Source organism: Oryzias melastigma, linkage group LG1 (assembly GCF_002922805.2).
Source record: "Oryzias melastigma strain HK-1 linkage group LG1, ASM292280v2, whole genome shotgun sequence".
Lineage (NCBI taxonomy): Eukaryota > Metazoa > Chordata > Actinopteri > Beloniformes > Adrianichthyidae > Oryzias > Oryzias melastigma.
This window is the reverse complement of record NC_050512.1, coordinates 2931768-2953368: the sequence shown is the minus strand read 5'-3', so window position 1 is coordinate 2953368 and position 21601 is coordinate 2931768. Positions and strand designations below refer to the sequence as shown.

Sequence of the window (21601 nt, the reverse complement as noted above, 5' to 3'; positions counted from 1 at the left end):
ATGAAAAAAGGAAGGAACAGCAAATATTCAAGAGGGAATGTGACCCCCAGAGAAAGATGATGCTTTTTTCTCTGAAACACACCACAAACCATACAGCAGCAAAAGTAGTAAACCAAAAAAAAGGAAAGAAAACACCCTCATGCAGCATCTCCGTGAATTCTATACGTTTGCTGGATTTCTAACAGAAAACGACCGAGCCCGCTCCCCAGCAGCCCTGCTGTCCCGCTATGATCACTCGCGTCCCGCCCAGATCCCAGGTAAAGATCTGAGCGGTGGAAATGTCAAAATCACCTGTTGTCACTGTGATTATACCGAGCTGCACGGTGTCACAGTGCTAACAGAGTTTGCAGTCCCATTCATTTAACAGCAGCTAGCGGTTAGCCGCTAAGCTAGCGCCAGCTTTCACTCAGAACTTACTTGATTTTGCTGCTCCTACAGTCAGATGAAGTTGGTTGATGTTGAATCTCTGTGAGTAATCCTTATATCCACATGTTCTCCGAACTGCAAACCGTTTGTTGTTGACGATCTATAAACTTTTATGCTAGAACTAAAAACACCGGCAGGAAATCGCGGTTTTAAAGGGGAGGCGGGGCTTTGTTTTTCTGCAATTTGATTGGTTGGGCTGTCACATCAATCAAAAGTGACTCTAATTTGATTGGATGTTGGGCCGACACACACGAATGTACACATACACAGACAGAGGACCGTGGCGCGCGGCTTTTTCTCTATATACTTTATAATATACTTTATAATCCGTGGATTTAGGGGAAAAATAGCAAGTCTTTCCGAGTCAGAGGGCTAAAGTCCGAGTCAAGTCACAAGTTATGTATATCAAAGTCCGAGTCAAGTCACGAGTCAGAGGTAGGAAAGTCCAAGTCGAGTCTAAAGTCGTCAAATTCATGACTCGAGTCTGACTCGAGTCCAAGTCATGTGACTCGAGTCCCCACCTCTGCAGTATGGATATACATACATTTACATAAATCTTCGATCATGACTAAATCTTTATTCTATAATACTGTATTTATTTTTCAATTAAGGTTTGAACTTTAAAAGGGTTTAATCAAGAGAGTGAAGTTTATAAAAGTGTGTATCGAGGGGTTTTACAGCCCTAAAACATCTAAAATCCTTCTTCGCAGATTTTTTTCAGAACGTAACCCCCTTGATAAACGAGGGAACGCTGTATTCACATAATTTGTTTTGCTTCCAGTTACACTCATCTAAAGATATAGGACATAGTAATAGAAAGTAAAAACAGTGCTACACATTTGTTATACTAAAAAATCTACAAATAAAATCCAGCATCAAATATAATTTCATTTCAATATATACTCAAACAAGCACCTTAAACAACAATTTAAACAAAAATGCCCTCAACGCACAAAAGCATTTTTCATGCAAGCATATTTCCGCTGTAATACTGACCCTGTTGTATCAACATTACATCAGTTCATAAAGTTTTATGGGCCTTTTTTCTTCAATCCTTCTGCGGCCTCTCCAAAGCATTTGTGTTAACTTGATTTTTGTTGTACACTCGCTAGAATACTTACTGGTGTGCTGGTGATCCCCCTCATGTGGCCTGACCCAATTTTGACAAAGCTGCAGCTGTCATATAGATGGCTCTATCTGGGAAAAGTACAGTATTATACTGAGTGATTTATACTTGACTTAGTGAATTTGAATTGTAAAGTCCATATTATTCCTCTACTATGCACCACATCCTGCCAAATAGTGTTCCGGATGTCATTCTCCTGCCTCTCGTAGGGTCTCCTATGGCAGACAGGTCCCAGGAGATGGTTCAGAGACCCCTTTATGAATAGAAGCAAGCATGATTCTGTTACATCGCCTGGATTGGCATCCCTGGGGTTGGGGCTTGTAGGCGAGCGCCTGGTGGCCTTGCCTTTCCCTTTGGGCCCCCTGTTGGGTCAGCCCGAAAAAATGACGTGGGCCCATAGGAGAGCCCACCACCTGTGGCAGTCAAAGGCGCATGCCTCAGTAGTCCAAATCCTCCTCATGGAACTTGGCTTTAGGGACGTGGAACGTCACCTCTCAGGAGGGAAGGACCCTGAGCTTGTGCTGGAGGTTGAGAGCTACCAGCCAGTCAGGCTCATCTCCTCATACACCCTGGGCTCTGAAAACCAGCTTGTCGAGAGGTGTTGGACTCTCTGCCATTCTGGAGTTGCTCATAGTGTAAGTCCACAAGTGTCTTTGCATCACATTCTCACTCCCAAGTCGTCACATGTTGACATTTGGTTAAGGACCCCTCCGTGTCAGTTTCTGACGTTTTAGGTGTCCCCTACTCGTCTGTTTTCGACCTATTAACTGCTACCATTAAATCACGGGTCCCCAACCTCCGGGCCACGGACCAGAACCCGTCCAGTACAGTGATGCGTAGCGCACTGGTACCCAAACCCAGTACCAGTACCCTAACCCAGACCCGACACCAGTCCAGATGCGGTACCGGACCCAAACCGGTACCAGACACAATCCAGTACCGGGTTAAGGTTAGAGTACCGGTACTGATCGCATCCCGTGGACCAGTGCGCATCCTTACTGCATCTGGTTCCATGTTCCGAGGTTGCGGAACTTTGATTTTACCAACAGCCAGCACGTCAAAAACCGACGAGTAGGGGACACCCAAAACATCAAAATGTGACGACTTGGCAATGACAGTGTGTTTGTTTTTGGCTCACCCAGAACTTGTGGATGAGTGGGTCATACCCCATTTCAGTCGGGGGATAGGTCTGTGGTTTGGGCTTACAGGCCAAACAGCAGTTCAGAGTACCTGGTCTTCTTGGTGTCTCTCTGAGGGGTACTAGAAATTGCTCCTCATTCAAGACTCCATTTTCCTTTTGGGGGACTTCAATGCCCATATGGGTAATGATGGTGACACCTGGAGGGGTGGTGTTGGAAGGAATGTCCACTGAACCTAAATAGTGTTTTGTTGTCGGACTTCTATGTCCATCTGAAACACCATGTTTAAACACAAAGGCGTTCATCAATATCATCAATACACGTGAACCAGGACACCCTAGGTAGGAGTTTTTCTAAAGTTTTCCAAAAGAGAAGCACAGAAAACCTGGAAGTGTCCTTAAAAAGGCACGAGAGAGCAGATGAAGAGATCAACAGTATGTTCTGTCTGAGAAAGCACTTTTAGCAATATGTGACTAAACAATGTGCTTTCATTTGCTATTTTGCAAAGGTGGTGATTAAATGCATTTGTCTTCTCCCGGACCACTATTCTTCATGAAAAAATAATGTAATAACAAGTCTCTTGTCGAGCCTACTCAGCAGGAAGCCTTCTTTCATATGGTAGATTTGCATGTAAATGACTTTGCATCTGACTCAATTTGATGTTCTTAGAAGTGCAGTTTTGTGTGTTGGAGTACCTCGGAAGGAAAATAGTACTTGAATATTGCGAACAAACTGTCAGTATGTATGGTAACATTTAGAGCTTTAAAAACTAACCACTAGCTTTTACACCTGAACAATTTATACTTTTTAAACGAGACATTTACCAAAAATATTGCAACATAAAAAACTTTTATTTTTGAATTCCAGTTCCAAAGAAATAAACTGGGACAATAACACAAAATAGACTAACACATTAAGTAGAATATGGAAAAATCATGTTGTCATTTCATACTTATTTTCAATATTTCACATTTTAATGATTAGAAAAAACTATTTACAAAGCAATGCTACTAATTTATCCAGAGTTTCCAGCACTATGTTTAATTTACTTTCCTTTTTTATGTTAATGTTGGATTTTTGGTACTTTTCAATAGCAATAATGTTGCAATAGAGTAAATTAATTAACAAATCACACAAGCCTGAGGAAAGTCTTATTATGAAGCATTAGTAATTTAGGCAAGATTAAAATATAGCCTACATTAAAAATTCAGACAGTTTTAAATTTAAGTGTGTGGTATTCTGGAATGTACTTGAACCCTTGAATGCAGTTGATTTTCAGCTTTTATGTGTACATCTTCTCACACTTTCTTAGAAAACTAAGATGATCGAATTTGTCTTTTCTCACCTTAGCAAAACGCAAAACATAGTGATTAACTTGATGTTTATCACTATTAACTTTATTATGGAGTCCAGATGATTGTCAGGTCAACAAAGGTGGACAGGATTTCATGTCTGCCATGGACACCAGTGAAGATAAAAAAAATCACTAAAAAGAGAAGTTCAGGGCGCTGTCTTGTCAGGGTGCTGTCTTGTGGGGTCCAGATGACCCCACTTTCAATGTAAACATGCCTAGGATAGCACAAGGATTACACATGTTTAAAACATAGATTAGGCCATGTCAATGAAGCTTGGAATTAGTCTGCATTTTTAATATACCTTTATGGAATTTAAAATAAAGGGCATCTATTTAAAAACTTGGAGGATTATATAGGCATGTGAAAATGAGTATGTAATGTGTGCAGGTAAAAGAATTCCTAAAGGCAACTTTAAAGTCTCATGGGAGAAAGCAATTCTGCAATTTCTGTTTCTAACCATCCTACATAACTTAAGAAAAACATTTCTTTTTTTAGACAATGAACATAATATAATATAAGCTGATTTGTGAATACGTTGAATGGGAAAGATATATAAGAGATTGAAAATATTCAAATTTGAACTAAAAACCATGAGCGGTTCTTTATAAATTCAGAAAGCCTCATAATTACCAGATGCCTTTTCATTAATTAAAAAAAACTAAAAAAAACATATCAGGATCTGATATGCATTCTGAAACTAATTTCATGTTTAGAAAGAGATTAAAAAAAGCTTTAGAGAGAGAATAACAAGCCGTTGAAAATCAGAGAAAGTCCGCCAAACCATAACAGAGAAATGAATGAACACAGAGTTACTTGTCCTCTTGTAGTTGCTTGCTGATGAATTCCTATTGTTCTCTAGACTTCGTAATACTGTTAATATACCGTTCATGCAAGTAATGCATATTAGAATGAAAACCAAAGAAAAAGATGAGCAATGTGCAAGAAACAGAAAGGACTACCTTTGTGGAAAATCACAATGAGGTTTGGGCTGTGAAGCAATGAGGTGGAATGAAGCTCCTAATTATTTCAATACACCGTAGTCCCTCACTATACTAGGGTTCACTTTTTGGGGGTTTTTTTCAGTGCATTTTTGCAGGCTTTTTTCTCTCTCTCTCTTTCTCTCTACCGCACAAACGGTTCTGCATCCTGATTGGCTGTTGACCTTGTCAATCAATCTCTGTGGTAAGGAGCACATTCATCTTGCCAGAGTTACAGAGAACGATTGATCCCGATCAGATCTTTGTTTTCATTATATAGAACTTGACTTAAATTTCTATGAAATCTTAACCTTTGAGAATTTAAAGAAGAGAAAAAAGTGTGAAAAAGTTCACACAAAGTCTATAAAGTGTGTGGTGTAGTGTAGTGTAGGCTTTTACTGCCTTATCTTATCTGTAATCCTATCATACGGATTTCAACTTTCTCGGGAAGTGTATGAAGTGTATCCCCAACAATAAATGAGAGAAAACTGTAATCATCTTCCTGTTTTGGTAATTAGAGCGTGACTTACTGAGAAATCTGAAAGATAGAGAGGGCATAACAGAGACAATGAAACTTTATAACAGTCAAATGTAAATAAGTCTTTCTTTAGTGTTCGTCAGTGAGAAAAGTAAAATCCTGTTTCCCTTGGTCTCAATGTAAAGCAGGGGTTTTACCCCACCAGATGGTTTAATCTGGCACAGTTGTAAAGAGGATAAAATAAAAGGATGTTGATTTTTTAAAAGTAAGTTTCAAGCCCATTCCTGTGGTGAGTTATGGTTCTTTGAAGAACTGACTGCAATGCGCAATTCCGCCACTAGGGGAAGCCAAGGAAAATAAATACCGGCATGACAAGAGATCAAGAAATAAACAGCATTTCTTTGCAAGCGTGTGCCACATCTGGGTAAGATGCAGTTTAATTTTGTTTAATTTCTCATCAATTTGCACATTTATATTTTAGGCAGGGTGTTTCTTTTTTTTCTGTAACCTCCTCTTCAGTTTACTATTGGGATTGCTTCAATGTCAGATGTAAAATATTCAGAATAAAATTGAATAAACTTTTTTTTCCCTTTTTTTAGTAAAATGCATTTTTTTCTGTGAATGAATGTATAATAATAAGTGATTAGGCTACTATATTGGTTAAGTTATTTTTTTTCCAGCTGAGAAAAAAAAACTAAGAAACAAAGCTACAGATAACAAGTTGACCATAAGTTATCTTGCTAGTGTGTTACTGGTCCGGCCCACTCGAGATCAGACAGGTTGAATGTGGCCTCTGAACCAAAATAAGTTTGAAACCCCTGATGTAGGAATGACAAGCCCGCCAGTCTAAAAGTCTTTGAAGAGAATTGTTATTTGGCCTACATTGATGTGTGGTAAAGTTAAGATTGTATGTTGGTCAAATAGTTGAACTACAGTTGTATGTCTCTCAAACAACTACAGTGAAATTGGAAGTCACAATTTCTTTTTTCTTTTTTTTTTTTTTTGTGGTAGTAGTAGGGGGCCTATGGTCACATGCAAGATAGCACGAGAAAGCTGGAAGTGGAAATTTCGCAACCTTAGCCAGTTGCGTGAGACTAAACTTTCAAATATAAAATTTTAAAAACTTTTCAGAACTTTTCAGTTTTTTTTTTTTTTAATTGAATTTTCACAAAAAGAGACAAGAACATAAGTGACTGCCATACAGAAGGACAAAACATGTAACTGACTTTTGTGTTTCCCAATAAAAGCATAACAGTAGTAATAGTGCACCAAAAATGTGGTGTCCCGGTTATCTAGGTGTTAGGGCGATATGACACTGAGCCAAGAGAGGTCCCCATATTGTCTCACGGTGTGTTTTGTTCATTTTATCCAAACAATGTTGCTCCAGCTGTATGATGGAGACCCTCTCCCGCACCCAGTGTTCAAAAATTGGGGGAGTAGTAGATTTCCAAGCCAGTAATATAAGTTTGTAGCAACCACCATTCCGAGCTGTAAGGCTGTGAGCAAGTCAGATGTATAAAGAGTCTCTGTGGAGCATCCAAACACTGCAAGGTTGTGATGGTTCAATGTCTTTGTCATAACATTTAGAAAACCATTTAAAGATGGCAGACCAGAAATAAAACAACTGAGGGCAAAACCAAAAAAAGATGAGCTAGTGTTCCTTCTGCAGCAGAACATTTATTACATTGAGAAGAAACTGATGGAAAGCGCTATTTGATTTTGTTGTTGAGTAATGTAACCTTGAATTGAATGAGTCGATAATATTAGTGGAGTAAGAATGAACTTGCACAAGGCCTTTTCTCAAAGTTCCAATGATATGTTCGAGTGCAAGTCCTTGGCCCAGGCTTCTCGCAGATGATCAGAAGGGACAGGGGTAGTGAAGAAATCCACAAATTCAGATATCAAATGTTTAGAATCTGGAGCAAGTAATAGAGTGTCATAAAATGAACGGCCAGATATACGGCCACAAATAAAAAATGCATTAAAAAAAAAAAATTGGAAAGTTTTGAAACAAATACAGAAATCTGGGTAAAATAACCATTTTGACTGCCTTAACACGTCCAATCATAGATAAGGGCAAAGTCCTCCACGCCTCAATATTTGTTTTGAGTTTTTCTATCAATTCTATAAAGTTGGCTTTAAAAAGATGTTTAGGGTTCTTTGTCAGTTTAAGCCCCAGGTTGTTGAAGTGCTTCTTTACTACTCTAAAAGGCAAGGTGTCAAGAAATTCTTGAGACAAGCTTTGAATTCACTCTTTCCCCAGTTTTTTGTATACCCAGAGATGTTATCAAATGAATTAATGTAGTCCAGGACAATAGGAATGGAAACCATCAGATTAGCCAAACGGACCAAAAGATCGTCGGCATACAGCGTCACACGGGACTCTATTTTATCCACTTTGATACCTCTGATGTCTGGATGTGTTCGTAGCCCAATTTCAAGTGGTTCCAGCACAATGTCAAAGAGAAGAGGGGACAATGGGTCTCCCTGCCATACCCCTGTCTTTTAAACTGTTGAGTGCGAATAAACTGTAACTGTCTAGCAGTTCGGCGTGTAAGATGAGCTTCAAATGAGACAGAATATTAGTTGATTTATTTCTGTCAAGTCAATATTCACAAGTGTTCAAATTTGTGTGACTACACCCGTTTACCTTCGGGGAAAAAGCCGGGAAAATGTTGCTTTTTCTCTGTGAATCAACTGATAATGTAAGCAGTTATGGTAAGCCAAAGGGAAAAAAGGTCAAAAGCTCATAATGGGGGGATCCCGGTCGAGGGCTTTCGGACAATGATTTCGGGCACACATTATGTTTCTTTGCAGCCGGCTTCGGTAGGGGGGCAGGACTTCCGGCTTTTAATTTTCAAGCGCCATATTTTTCCTCCGTGGCCAGATTATCTTGCCATCCATGTGCTACATTTCTACAGACTATACTTTAGGGGCTTGTGTGCTAAAGTAAGGATCAACAGAAGTAATTTGAAAGTTTGCTTCACAAAATAACAAAATTAAAGAGTTAAAGAAGATATATATATATATATATATATATATATATATATATATGTATGAATAAAACTACATTCTGGTAAAATAGTGCAAACATAAATGAGGAACTCTGAAACTGTACATACAGTCTCTTAGTTGACTTGCCAGCTTGTATTCTAGCTCTGTGCCATGCCCTTGAATTTGGGAAATCACATAGAAATTAAATTTGCTCAGACATTAACAAAGCGGTTGAAACAGCTGGGAGGAATTCCAACTAAAAATGTGCTTTATCCATTTAATAAGGTTAAGATTTGGGTGTGTAAAGCTGTTAGTGATGAGTCTGGGATTCTTGATTATTGTATTAAAATGTGCTTTATTGATCCTCGTGTGAAATGAAATTTAGATCAGTTGGCCGGTTATTCAGCTATAGAAAAAAATGAGAGTGGCAGTCCAGGAATCACTGAGGCTCTGAACATGTCGCTTTTTGTATCTGAAAAGTGAAAAAAATAACAATAATAATATTTTTTTTTATTACAAGAAGTCAGAGTTCACCAACCTTGCTGCTTTAGTTTAGAAATCTATAAGGGTTGAGTGGAATTGACTCAATGTAATAACCTTCACACCAGTTGGCATTAGTCACCACTGCAAGTTTTATTGCAGCATGGCAAAGCCAGATCCTTGATTCAAGTTTATAGTGTGTCGATTCCCGAAGGTAAACTGATTTGTTGCAGTCATCTGTAAAGTTACTGAGAAGAGATACTGTGGATTTTTGGAAGCAGCCAGTGTGTTGCAACAAACCTCTGACACTGTAATGTTGTATCATCTGTAAGTCGCTGTCATCAGCACAGAACCAGCCTTTGTTATCAGCTTGCACAGCTTTTAGGAGACTCTGGCTCTGGTGCTGCAAAACACATGGCTCGACTGCAGATCTGCTTTTCACACCAACTAGTCCCAAATCACACCATCTGCTGTTAGCGAGGCTTCTAATCTTTCCAATCCTCTGTCTCACCTGCAAATTCCAGAAAAAAAAAACTGGGAACATCTAACCTAAATACACAAAACTGACTCATTGGTGTTGCTGAATCGTTGTCAGGACTTTCAGCTCATTTGTCATAAGTGCAAGACACACCTTACATTCCCAATGATGACCACAACTACAAAGGGACTGAAGTCTCCCCCTCTTTTTCCTGTAATGCCTCCCCCTTCTGCAGCATTTGCTTTTCTGCTTGGTTTGGATTTTAAGTATTTGCAGATATTTAAACATTGAAAATAGCAACATACAGTAATGAGTCATAAAAGCAGCAGAATCCTTTTTAAAAATCTATTGTGTTTGCAATGGTCAAATTTAGCAGAAAAAAAGACTTAAAATATGATGAAATGGGCTCAGATGCACTTGATTAAGTCCAACTTGCTAGTACCAGGTTGGACCCCCTTTGCCTTCATAACTCCCTTAATCCTTGGTGGCATAGATTCAACAAGGTACTGGAAACATCCCTTAGAAAGCTTGGTCATACTGACATGATAGCACCACACAGTTGCTGCAGATTTACTGATGCACATACCATGATGCCAATCAAATGTCCTTTATTGGGTTAAGATCTGGTAATTGTGGAGGTCATTAGAGTCCAGTGAACTCATTGTTCAAGAAACTAGTTTGAGATGATTCCAGCTTTATGACATGATGCCTTATCCTGCTGGAAGTAGAATCAGAAGATGATACTCTGTGGTCTCAAAGGTATGGACAATACTCAGGTAGGCTGTAATGTTCTAACCATGTTCAATTGGTATTAAGGGGCCCAAAGGGGCCATTGCGCTGGGCTCAGGGTGAACCTGCTCTCGTCTGTGAAAAGTACAGGGCGCCAGTGGCGGACTTGCCAATTCTGGTGTTCTTGAGCAAATGCCAGTGGAGCTCCATGGTGCTGGACAGTGAGCACAGGGCCCACTACAGGACGTGGGGCCCTCAGGCCACCTTCATGAAGTCTGTTCCTGATTGTTTGGGTAGAGACATTCACACCAGTGGCCCTCTGGAGGTCATTCTGTAGGGCACGAGCAGTGCTCAGCCTGTTCCTCCTTGCACAAAGGAGCAGGTATGGGTCCTGCTGAGGGGTTGAGGACCTTCTACGGCCCTGTCCAGCTCTCCCAGAATAACCACCAGTCTCCTGAAATCTCCTCCATGTTCTGGAGATTGTGCTGGGAGACACATTAAACCTTCTTGCTGCAGCACGTGTGGATGTGCCATCCTGGAAAAGATGGACAACCTGTGCAACTTCTGTAGGGTTAAGGAATCTCCTCATACTGCCAGTAGAGATAATTATCAAGCCAAAATCAGCACGAGTGGAAAACCAGCCAAAAAAGATCAAGAGGGAGAAACTTGAAATGACCTCCACATGTAACACCAGTCCTGTTTGGAGGGTTTTCTAATTGTTGCCACTGAAGTGCACCTGTTGTTAATTCCATGAACACCAATACAGCTGAAATTGATTAACGAGGCCCTCAGCTGGTTAACCAACCAGAACATTATCAGACAGGTTTAATTCAATTCATGCCAGGCCCAGTAAAAAAAGTGTTCCTTTAATTTTTGTGAGCAGTGTGTGTATATATAACAACAAGCGAGTTCATCTTTATTTCACCAAACCAATGTTGTCTCTGTCTCTTTATATGATCCCATGATTGCACACTCATTGTTAGCGTGTCTCCTTGTAGTGTGAATACCATCAATCTACCGTCCCTGGGGTTTCGCTACTCGTTCCCGTGGCCTCTCCTGCTTTGTAAACTATCCTATCCTCCCATTTCCCCTCCCCCACCATTGCATTCTCCCTCTATAATTCCAGTTTAAAAGGGTTGGTTGGTTTGTGGAGCACAACAATAATGTTAATTTACTGCAGTAGTCCATGCTGAATTCCTATCTTCATGGACAGTTTCATCAATATTTGTGATCCTGAAAAGAAAGCTGGAAAGCAGGGAAGCATGACTAATTTGTTTTCATTGAGCCACACATATTCCAGCTGAAGGCATGCAGGTTCAGTGGAAATTGCTTGTGGTTTTACTGTTTAAAGAATTAGCATATACATCCAGTCAAACTGAAAATGTTGGCCCCAGGGAGAGCTATCAGAGCAACCACACTTTCTTCTATTCATGTTTTTTTCCAAGCAGAGAAAGAAAACTGTATTTTCTCCTTTTCAGTAAAGTTTTCGTCAGAGCACATTTTTTTCAAAAGAATATAATATATTCTCTTCTCACATGCACAATTTTTAGAGACGAATGTCACTGGCATATTCAAGTTAGCATGTGACAAAGCAAAATGGAACTTCCTTGTTAGCTCGTTTTTTATGTCTTTCGTTTGCATCTGTTTACCATAAGTTAGGGACCGTTAAGGAGCACCAGAGTATAAGGTGAAATATCAATAAATGGAGAAACAACACTCTATTTCCATACTTATCTGTTTAAGGCTGATTACAGGACAAATTAGCCATAATGCCCCCATAATCCATCAGTGTGGCTTGTTTACCAGTTAAACTAAAGCAGTTTGACAGATTTTTGAGTGCTGTGAGGTCAACCATTCTCTTCTTTAAATCTTTTGTTGTTTTATTTTTAGGTTTCTCCCGATAAGGACTCTATTATGGATTTGTAGAAAGTAGAATCATTTGGATGTTAAGAAGATTCAGTGTCTACTTAAGTTACCATTTAATAGTTATATTTGATGCAATGCAGATCAAATTTGGACCGTTTTGTAAGACCAAAAGATAAAGCAGAAGTTGAGGTATCTGTTGCGTCATTCCCCCTCCTTCCCTGAGATACTCGGAGATGCTGCTCCTTGATTGAAGCCAGGTGTGTGAGCAGGTGGAGGAAATGAGGAATCAAGGAAACTCCTTTGCTGTGGGACATAAAAGCAGTGGTGTTTTCTGTGGAGGACACTCTGAGCACACTAGCTCCCTAAATGACTGCCTGGTTTCCACCTGCTCAGGTATGGTGTCTGTTTTTGTTATTCATATATTATATAATATAAAAGCATTCATGCACCTGTACCATCTTTAAACAAATAAAAGCATGTAAAAGAATCAAGTGGCAACTTGGGAACTGGAAGAAAGCTGATCAAGTCAGGCAACTCGGAGTAAAAACAAATGATTTGACAGTATCAATAAGCTGTGTTTCTATTGCAAATATGTGCAGCACTTTATTGAAATTCTGGAAATGTTGAAAAAGACAAAATTTTGCAATTACAATATTTTAATTAAATCCTAATTATGCAGATAAACACAAACCAACTGACATAAGTCAATAAAAACACAGCAATGGATGAGGACAAGAATTGATTTAATCTAGTTCGCTAAAAGGCAGCATTTGGATGCAAAAGTGTTGTGCAGTTAGTCCATTGACAGTCCCAGATGCATGTGAGAATCCTGTTCAGTAGTATTAAAAAAACTAAACTTCTAACAAGTAAGCAGCTGGACCCTTTTTCTGTTAGATAGCACAACAAGATATATTCAAGTTTCTGTAACGGCACTAGCGCTCATCATCATCTGTCAAAGGAGACGTCTGCGTCTTATTCAGGCTGAAAAAGCCCAGCTACAGATGAAGTGGTTTTGAGGAAATCTTGGTTGGGGATTTTACAGAGAAGCTGTGGATCTGATTCCAGATAAAATGCTGTGGGATCTCTCGTGGCTTCGCCCGCTGTGCAGTGCTCAGTTCAGACCTCTCTTACCAAGAAACACATTTAATTTAAAAGAAGTTTTTGCAAAATATGTCCATTTCAATACACCGAAGAACCACCTCCTCCAAGCGCAAAAACTTTTTTTTGAGAAATGCATGTTTTTTTTCAGAATTGTGGGGTGAATTTACTATCGAAAATCAGATTTGCATAATTTCAAACTTAATGGAAACGCAGCTATAGTCTGCTAACTTTTCTTGTAAAGCAAATACAAAGCTTCCTTAAGTTAATGACCTGTAAAACAAAGCACTAGCTCTATTTTTAATTTGTAATCAAGTAATATTTAAAAATTATAATACGTCTATTAGAGTGTTGTGTTTCATAGGTTTCTTCTAGCTTCTGTTTGGGTTTGTTCTTCCTTAACGAAGTCCTCAGAACTCAGACAAAGCCTGTGTGATCAGAGACTCCTATGCTCATCATGTCACTCTCCTTGGCACTGATTTAACAGGGAACAGTAGCTGCCTTTTTGCTCTACTACAGCCCCAACTATTATAATGGCTGTTCAAAAGGAGTGTTGTCTTCCCATGTTGGACTGAACCAATAATCTGTAGAGCGTTCAGTCTTGCAGACTGAAAATGCTCCAAACCTGACTATTAAACTGCACAAAACACTTTTCTATCACAAAAATCTGACTCATTTCTAAAGAATGTTGCAGTGATGCATTCATGCTTTCATGAGAGATCAAAAAGATTGTAGGCTTTATAGTCCTTTATTGTCATTGTTGGGTTTCTGCTTTTCAGTGTAAAATCGTGATGTTTTTAATTATTACTGTCTGGGTGAAATAAAGGTCAATTTGAACAGCAAACAATGTTGCAGTAGAAACACCAGCTGAGAACACAATGCTCTGGCCTCACTGGGAGGATTGTGCCCTTTGGTCTTGTTTGTTTTTCACTTGTTTTGGTTCTTGTACTGTTCTGTTCTCAGGCTTTTTTTCCCTCTCATAGTCTCTCCTGGCTTTATTTGCTGTTAATGGTTAATCATCCTTGCTGTATGTATCTGGTTTTCAGCTCGACCTCGTCAGGTCATTTGTTTTGCCCTTCCTTCCTTTGTTTTGTGAATTTATATTTTGAGTTTAAATGTTTTAGTCTAGTTGTTCAACTTTTATTATCCTGTCACAGATCCAGTCTTTTGCAAAAGCACTGGATTCAACTTACATTTACGCTTTAGAATCAACATCATGGACACTGAGGTTAAAGATGGGATTCAGCTTCCTTTTCACCTAAGTAATCAGTTGAGCAACTCTCCTTTTTAACAAGTTCAGACAGAGTAATTCTACACATACTTATTAGGCACTTTCTTTATTACTTTAGTGTCATGCTTAGATTAGCTTTAGAAATGATCATTCTTAATAAATATTGTCTTTTTTGTCCATTTTGCAATGTAAATTGTTTATTAGAAAAGTTTAGAATAAAGAACACCTGACAAAGAAAATCTACTCTAAATATCAGTATTAAATAGTCTGCTGTAGGGGTGTGACAAAATAAAAATGTTGCGATGTATCATGACTTTTAGTCCTGTGATTGATTCCTGATGGGTTCTCAGCAAGTATTGATCTTTTATTTTCCTTTGAAGAGGCTGTAAAACCAAAAAATTCTCACTCCCAAGTCGTCACATATTGAGCTTTGGTTAAGGACTCCTCCGTGCCACTTGTTGTGTCCCCAAGTCGTCGATTTTGATGTGCTGACTGTTCCCATTAAATTACTGGACCCCAACCTCAGGGATGAGAACCAGAACCAGTCCAGTAACGCAACGCTTAGTGCACCAGTACCCAAACCTGGTCCAGACCCGACACCTAACGCAGCCCAGTACCAAGTTAAGGTTAGGGTATTGGTCTGGGTTAGGGCATGGGTTCTGGATGCATCCGGGGACCAGAGTGCATCTGGTACAGCGCACCTAGGGTTGCGAACCCCTGATTTTACAAACAGCCAGCACGTAAAAAAAAAGACCAGTTGGGGACACCCAAAATGTCAAAAAGTGACATGGAAGAGGTCTTGACCAAACATCCATATGTGGCAGCTTGGGGATGAGAATGTGTTGGTAAAACATATTTGTGATCTTTTGGTGAGACGTTCCTTCAGAGGGAGATGGGGGCATGAGTTGCAAGACTGCTGTTCCGGACTCCAACGTGTCTGACAGCTACTTGAATTATTTAATTTTTGCTCTGTTGTTTACAACAATTTTGAACAAAGTAGTGGCACTGCTGATCATGTTTGCTATTGTTAACACTGAATTTTACAGATAGTTCTAATTCAATTGGTGTCAATGCTTGTCAAAGACAGCATTACAGAATGTTGCACCAGTGTCTAAAATTTGTGGCACAAAAGAAGATGCACGATAAAAAATACATGTGTATATATTTTTCCTTTTAAAATATGCATCCTTCTACATATTATAAGTTATTAGCTCTTGTGCTATCCTAGGCATGTTTATATAAAAAAATGGGTCATCTGGACCCCATAAGACAACACTGAGCTTTTTTTTTCCAAGAATTTTTTTCACCTTCACCGGTGTCTGTAGCAGACATAATATCCTGTCCACCTTTGTCATGGGAGGGATCAGACATCAATACAAGGGTGGGGTCATCTGGACCCTATAAGAGCACAGGGGTTAAAGAGGTTTGCAATACCATCGATATCGTGAGCCATGTAACGCGTACCGCATCATATCTTGAGGTACCTAGTGATTTCTCTAGTCTGCTGGCTGTTAAAACGTTGTGGCAAGTAAACAAATTTACTGAATTCCTGCTCAATTCAGGCTGCAAAAAATAAAGGGGGGAAAAAATCAGGAATGTCAAGAGTTTACTACCCTTGAAAAAAGAAAGATTGTTGCTAAAATATGTTTTCATCCATGTAAAAAAAAAAAAAATGTTGAGTTGAGTGTCACAATAAACGAGTTTCGTGTTTTCATTTTTAATTTGAAATTTTTGCACAATTTCAACTGCTTTTAATTTTGTTTTTCTCAAATTCCTATTTGAACTGTTGACATTAATACATAATCAGATCTTATTTTTCTATTGTGTAACTGTGATCTTGCTCTAAACCAAAATATTTGAAAGTAAATTGATCAAATCATTTCTTGGGAAGTGGGAACATTTTGTTTTGTGTTGACTGAGAACAATCTCCATTTGGAGGGAGACAAATAAACTAAAATTGAATCTTTTAGTCTTTTTTTTTACATTCATTACGTTGTTTACTTTATGCAGTGGATGCATAACGCAACTGCTCAAAGGTTACAACACACACTGACTTGACATTCCTCTCTCTTGTGACATCTTTTTTGTTCCTAGGTTATATTATTATACGGTTACTTTATTCTCCCTCTGAGAACATGCAATATATGTATGGACACATTCTGAATGATCCTACTTGACTTGCAGATGTATAAATATATTTTCTCTCCTTTCTCTGTTTAAGGATGGTATGGGAAATCTGCGAGTCACCAAGGAGGGCGTCCGACTGGAAGGAGTATCAGAATTCCTACTGCCTTTATATGTCAAAGAGATCCAGTCACGTAGGGTAAGAACATGTCTGTATGTCTGCTGATTCTCCTAACATACATCATCAAACTTTTGAGACTCAATTGTTAGGTAAGGGGTTATAATCATACTAGACCAGTGGTGTCCACAGGTTTTTCAATAAGATCCAGATTTGGTGAGAAGCAGACGGCTGCAACCATAACACTAAAAGAGCCATTTGGTCAACTTTCTTGCTGACCAAAACTCAACTAAAGCCGCCAATTTCCATCTCATTGTTTTAGATTAATACGCTTTGTTTTTTGGTCAAGATGATATTCATAGTGTATGTGCCCACTGGGCAGGATGGTTTGGCAGTCATCGTGTCAGCAACCTGGTCCTCTTGCTAAAACTCGTACTCAGAACTGAAGGAAGCAAACAGTTTATTCAGCTCGAATGTAAAACGCTCTTCTGGCAGCCAGGTGGCAGCAGCGAGCATTCTGGGAAGGAGATGGTGGTTCATGTCTTTGCCAAAGAAAAGCAGAATGTTTGTTGTGGTCACTGAAGCCAGGTCCGGTGGAAGGATTTCCCCAGCGGGTGACAGGTCTGATGTGAAGTGGATAAGAGATGAAGGTTAGCACACATGTCGAGGGTAGGGTGCAACAAGGGAGCACAGCGACTGGCGTGGGTCAAAACTAGAGAGGCAAGACAAAATCAGAGAGGTGAGATCTAATCCAAATGAGGCGAGTTTATAAGGAGCCAGACAGACAAGAGCCGTAGAACCGAGGTCGTAGGGGGCGATAACCAGAACAAGACAAACCATGAACCACGAGAGAAGAGCTCCCAGTAACTGAAGTTCATTACTCTGTGGCAGTAAGAAGCTCAAGGGGTAGTCCTTAAAGTGTAACCAAACAGGGAAGTTGGAGGCTGACTCCGCCCACAGCCGAAATCTGAAAATCCAGTCAGAGGGGAGGGGCTGGAGAAAAGGACCGTTATAATTACTGGAGCTGCAGATCATGGCGTGGGACTTAAGTGGTTCAACCAATCACGAAATTCAACTGTAATACCTCAATTTAACCTATAGGGGGCAGCAGACAGACGGTTTATGAATATATTTTCAAGAATTTACCAAGTTTATTTCAATTTGTCAAAAATTTAGCAATGATCAACAGACAGCAAATTCAAAGCCCCATTAACAGAGACCAACAGCCAAAAAAAGGGTTTGGTTATCCTATAAATACTCAGGGCAACAGGTGAACATGATGATGATAGAACCTGCAGGTGGAAGGGGCCAGATTCTGACAGATTAGTGAACAGGAACATTAAGTTAAGCATGATTTAAAAAAAAAATATGATAAGCCTAAAGCAAGCCAAACAAAAAGGTGTTCAAACCAAAGACCTAGCTAGCACTGCAATACTAAATCACAAGCTCCTAAATATCCTGAAGGTTCCCTTTGATGAAACCGCTGAGGATCATTAAAACTAAAACCAGTTGTGTAAATAAGTTATGGGAAACAGAAAATGTGAAACAGCCCAGCAAAAATGTAAACATATAAAGCATACAAACCCTAAAAGTTACAGATAATTTTAAATTTACACACATTTCTAGAAAATTTTAGAAAATGACATCTTACAACAGCTTCCTTTGTGTTGCTGGCCATTGGTTCTACATATTCCGAAGCACATATGAAAAAAAAAAAAAAAAAACACTTCACAAGATATGCTGTATTTATAGAGCATGATCATCTTTGACTCAGCTTATAATTTGTCCTCATAATCAGTTTTAAACAACAATTATGTAAATACTGAAGTGGTGGAGGAATCACAAAAGTCTTCAGTGTCTTACAGAGGCTGAACAACAAACACAACAACACACTGAAAGAAATGTGTCAGATTTTCACGACTCTGGACTGGGCTTCAAATAATCAATTTGCTGTTTCAGACTGTATGTTAGGTATTGGTCAGGATGGTCATCTGACATAAAACCTCCATTGAATCTCATCTCCAATAGTATGGAGCAGCTGACAGACAAAAAGTTTAAATTAAAATAATAGTACTTATACTAAGTTTATATTGGTGTAACCCTCAACTAATTGTATGTAAGATGCAGCACTGGACTTGTTCATTCGTCCTGGCATTTTTGTCCTGTGAGTGATGAATGTTGAAACAGGTTGAACTCGCTGTGTCATGCTCTCTGTGCACGATCATTAGCTATCTTGAATGTTGTACTTGTGAATAATTGTTTTCATTGTAAATTGATGTACTCGAGGTTGTTTTCCGCTCACTCTCAAAAGCCATTCTAGTCTGTTGAGCCTCAATAATTGCTTTTTAGGATAACATCTAAGGTTAATCCTGCGTGACATTGTGTTAACACTCCCCCCTGTGTACTGCACACCAGAAAGCTCATGCTTTAACAGGCATTTGCAAAATTTTGAGGCACCCTGGAGCAGGAAGCTTTAAATTTAAGATTTTAACTGAATGGTTGTACAAATACCCAGCGCGACCTGCTGTATGATGACATGTGGCTTCTTGATCACCTGAGCAAAAATACAAACTCAGACTCTCACCCAAAAAAAATCCTCCTTGACTCAAATAGAAGAGTGTTTAAAAACAAAAATCCAACCTTTTGACAGCAGGATGATTTATAATTTTCTTTTAGAAACAGGTATACCGGAGTTGCAGCACCTGTTAGATGTTTCAGAGATAAAGCTGATTTAAAAAGAGGGTATGTTTGGAGCTGTGAGGACCAACAAGAAAAGATGGTTGCAGTGAAGAAGACATGACGTACAAAGTAGAGGAGTATGTGGACTGCCTAGTGGTTTGCGCTCTCTCTCCATAGCAAGAAGGCCGTATATCGAATCCTGGCTGGGATCTTTCTGCTTGGAGTTTCCTCAGACACGCATGCACGGCGACTTCTCCAAAAGCCTGATTTATAGGTTAATTAAGTTTTCTAAAGTGTTCCAGGTGTGTGTGTGGCCCTGGAACAGACTAGCGACCTATTCAGGGTGTACCCCACCTTTACCCCACAGTAGCTGCTGGCTCTAGCAGCCCCATGACCCTGAAAGGGTTTAAGTGAATTCTGAAGATGGATGGAGTATGATTTGCTAAAGCATCCCCTAAAAGTAGCAGCTAAAAGACGATGGATACTTTTTAAGAAAAGGCAAAAGGCTGCAAGATCCCACTCAAGTGCAATCTCACTTTTTCAACACATTCTCACTCCCAACTCGTCACGTATGGTCATTTGGTTAAGGACCTTTCCGCGTTTAAAATGTATATTTTGGGTGTCTCTAACTCGTTGTTTTTTAAAAATCACGGGTCCCCAACCTCCAGGCTGCAAACCAAAACCAGTCCAGTACCAGGATGCGGAGTCCACCTGTACCCTAAGCCAGAACAGTACCCCAACCCTGTACTGGTTTGCGTCCAGTACCGCATCTGGACCTGATTCAGGCCCAGTACCATGTCTGGTGCTGGGTTAGTGTACCGGGTTCTAGACGTGTCCCCAGGACCAGTCCAGTTCAAATTGTGCCCAGTACTGCATCTGGTACTGGTTCAGGTCCGGTACCATGTCCGGTGCTGGGTTAGAGTACTGGTACTGGGTTTGGGTACCGGTCCTGGATGCGTCCCCAGAACCAGTTTGCCTCTGGTACCGCGTCCAGAGGGTTGCAGACCTGTAAATTCACTCAGGGCCAAAATGTCAAACGATATTGGGACACCCAAAACGTCAAGAAGTGACGTGGAGAGGTCCACAACATGTGACGACATGTGGATGGGAATGTGTTGGCCTTTTTTGTTGTAAAAAGTTCCCTGTAATCCAAATTACAGTGGAGTAACTGTTACATTATTTACTTTTAAGCAAAGAAAATGCACTGTTACTGATTCTGTTTTGCATAAAAGTTGCAGGATCCTAGGAACCGTTTTGCACAGCTTTTGTGTTTCTGTCTAGTGGTTTGGGTTTTATGAATCAACGAGCTGCTAAATTCATTTCATGCACATGAAATGTTTAGATGGTGTCAAATACATTACTCTCTTTTTTAAGAGTAGAACGCACTCTACTTTGCACTGGTGAATATGAATGTTGCCCCCACTGTATAACATCCTCTGTCATGTACTCCCACAAAGTGCTTTCTTTGGTGACACACATGCTAGGGACTCACACCTCCACACACAAACACTGACTCTTACTACTGGGCCCTATAATTATGCCCCCGAGGACCCTGTAAAGACCTGTCACATCCACGGGAGGCACAAAGCAGCTTCAATTATTTCACCCTCTTGCAGGCTTTTGGATTTTATTTTTCTTTTTATGTGACTCTTCACTTTTATTATCATTTTTCCCCTACTATTCTACATCGCCTTTTTCTTTCTTTGCACAATTTTCTTTCCACATCAGTTCTGTATGGTGTAGGTCTTAAATTTGTTAAAGCAGGTGTTTTCGAAGAAAAAAATTGCATAGACTAATTTTTACACCTTTCCTTAGTTTGGTTTGCATTCACTGCACTCAGAAATAAACCATAGAAGACCAGACTGCTTAGAAAAATCAGGCACTTCTGAGAGTGGCTCACTAAAGGAGGACATTACTTGACCAAGATGGACAAAAAACAACTATCTAGTCACACTTATCTACTGATTATCATGCAGTAATGTCTGCATCTCCGCATTTACTCTGCTGAACATTTTCCAGCCTTTTTGTGAGTCCCACTTGTTTAGTTCCTCAGTTTTTTCACTACTTGCACTACCTGGTGCTCAACTCATTTACCCTTCACTGTACTTTGGTCCACCTTCAAGTGTGTTTTTGCTACTTTACATACATAACTAAAAAAAACATCTGCTTCGTATTTATTCATTACCGACACAAATTACAAAAAATAAATGTCTCAGTGCAGTTATGTTTATGACATAAAAAAAGAAAAACAAATTCAAGCTGGAAGTTGAAGATGTGAGTCAGCTAGGCAGTTGAAACAGCAG

General features: G+C 39.6%; 1 protein-coding gene across 1 annotated transcript in view; it reads left to right on the top strand.

Moving 5' to 3' along the window:
* The window catches only part of LOC112137166 (zeta-sarcoglycan), a gene marked incomplete at its 3' end in the record, with an annotated part of 352152 nt that overhangs the window by 265102 nt on the left and 65449 nt on the right, over positions 1-21601 (top strand). Inside the window, 1 exon segment of the mRNA XM_024259329.2 lies at positions 16599-16700. Coding sequence (XP_024115097.1) covers positions 16599-16700 — 102 coding nt within the window.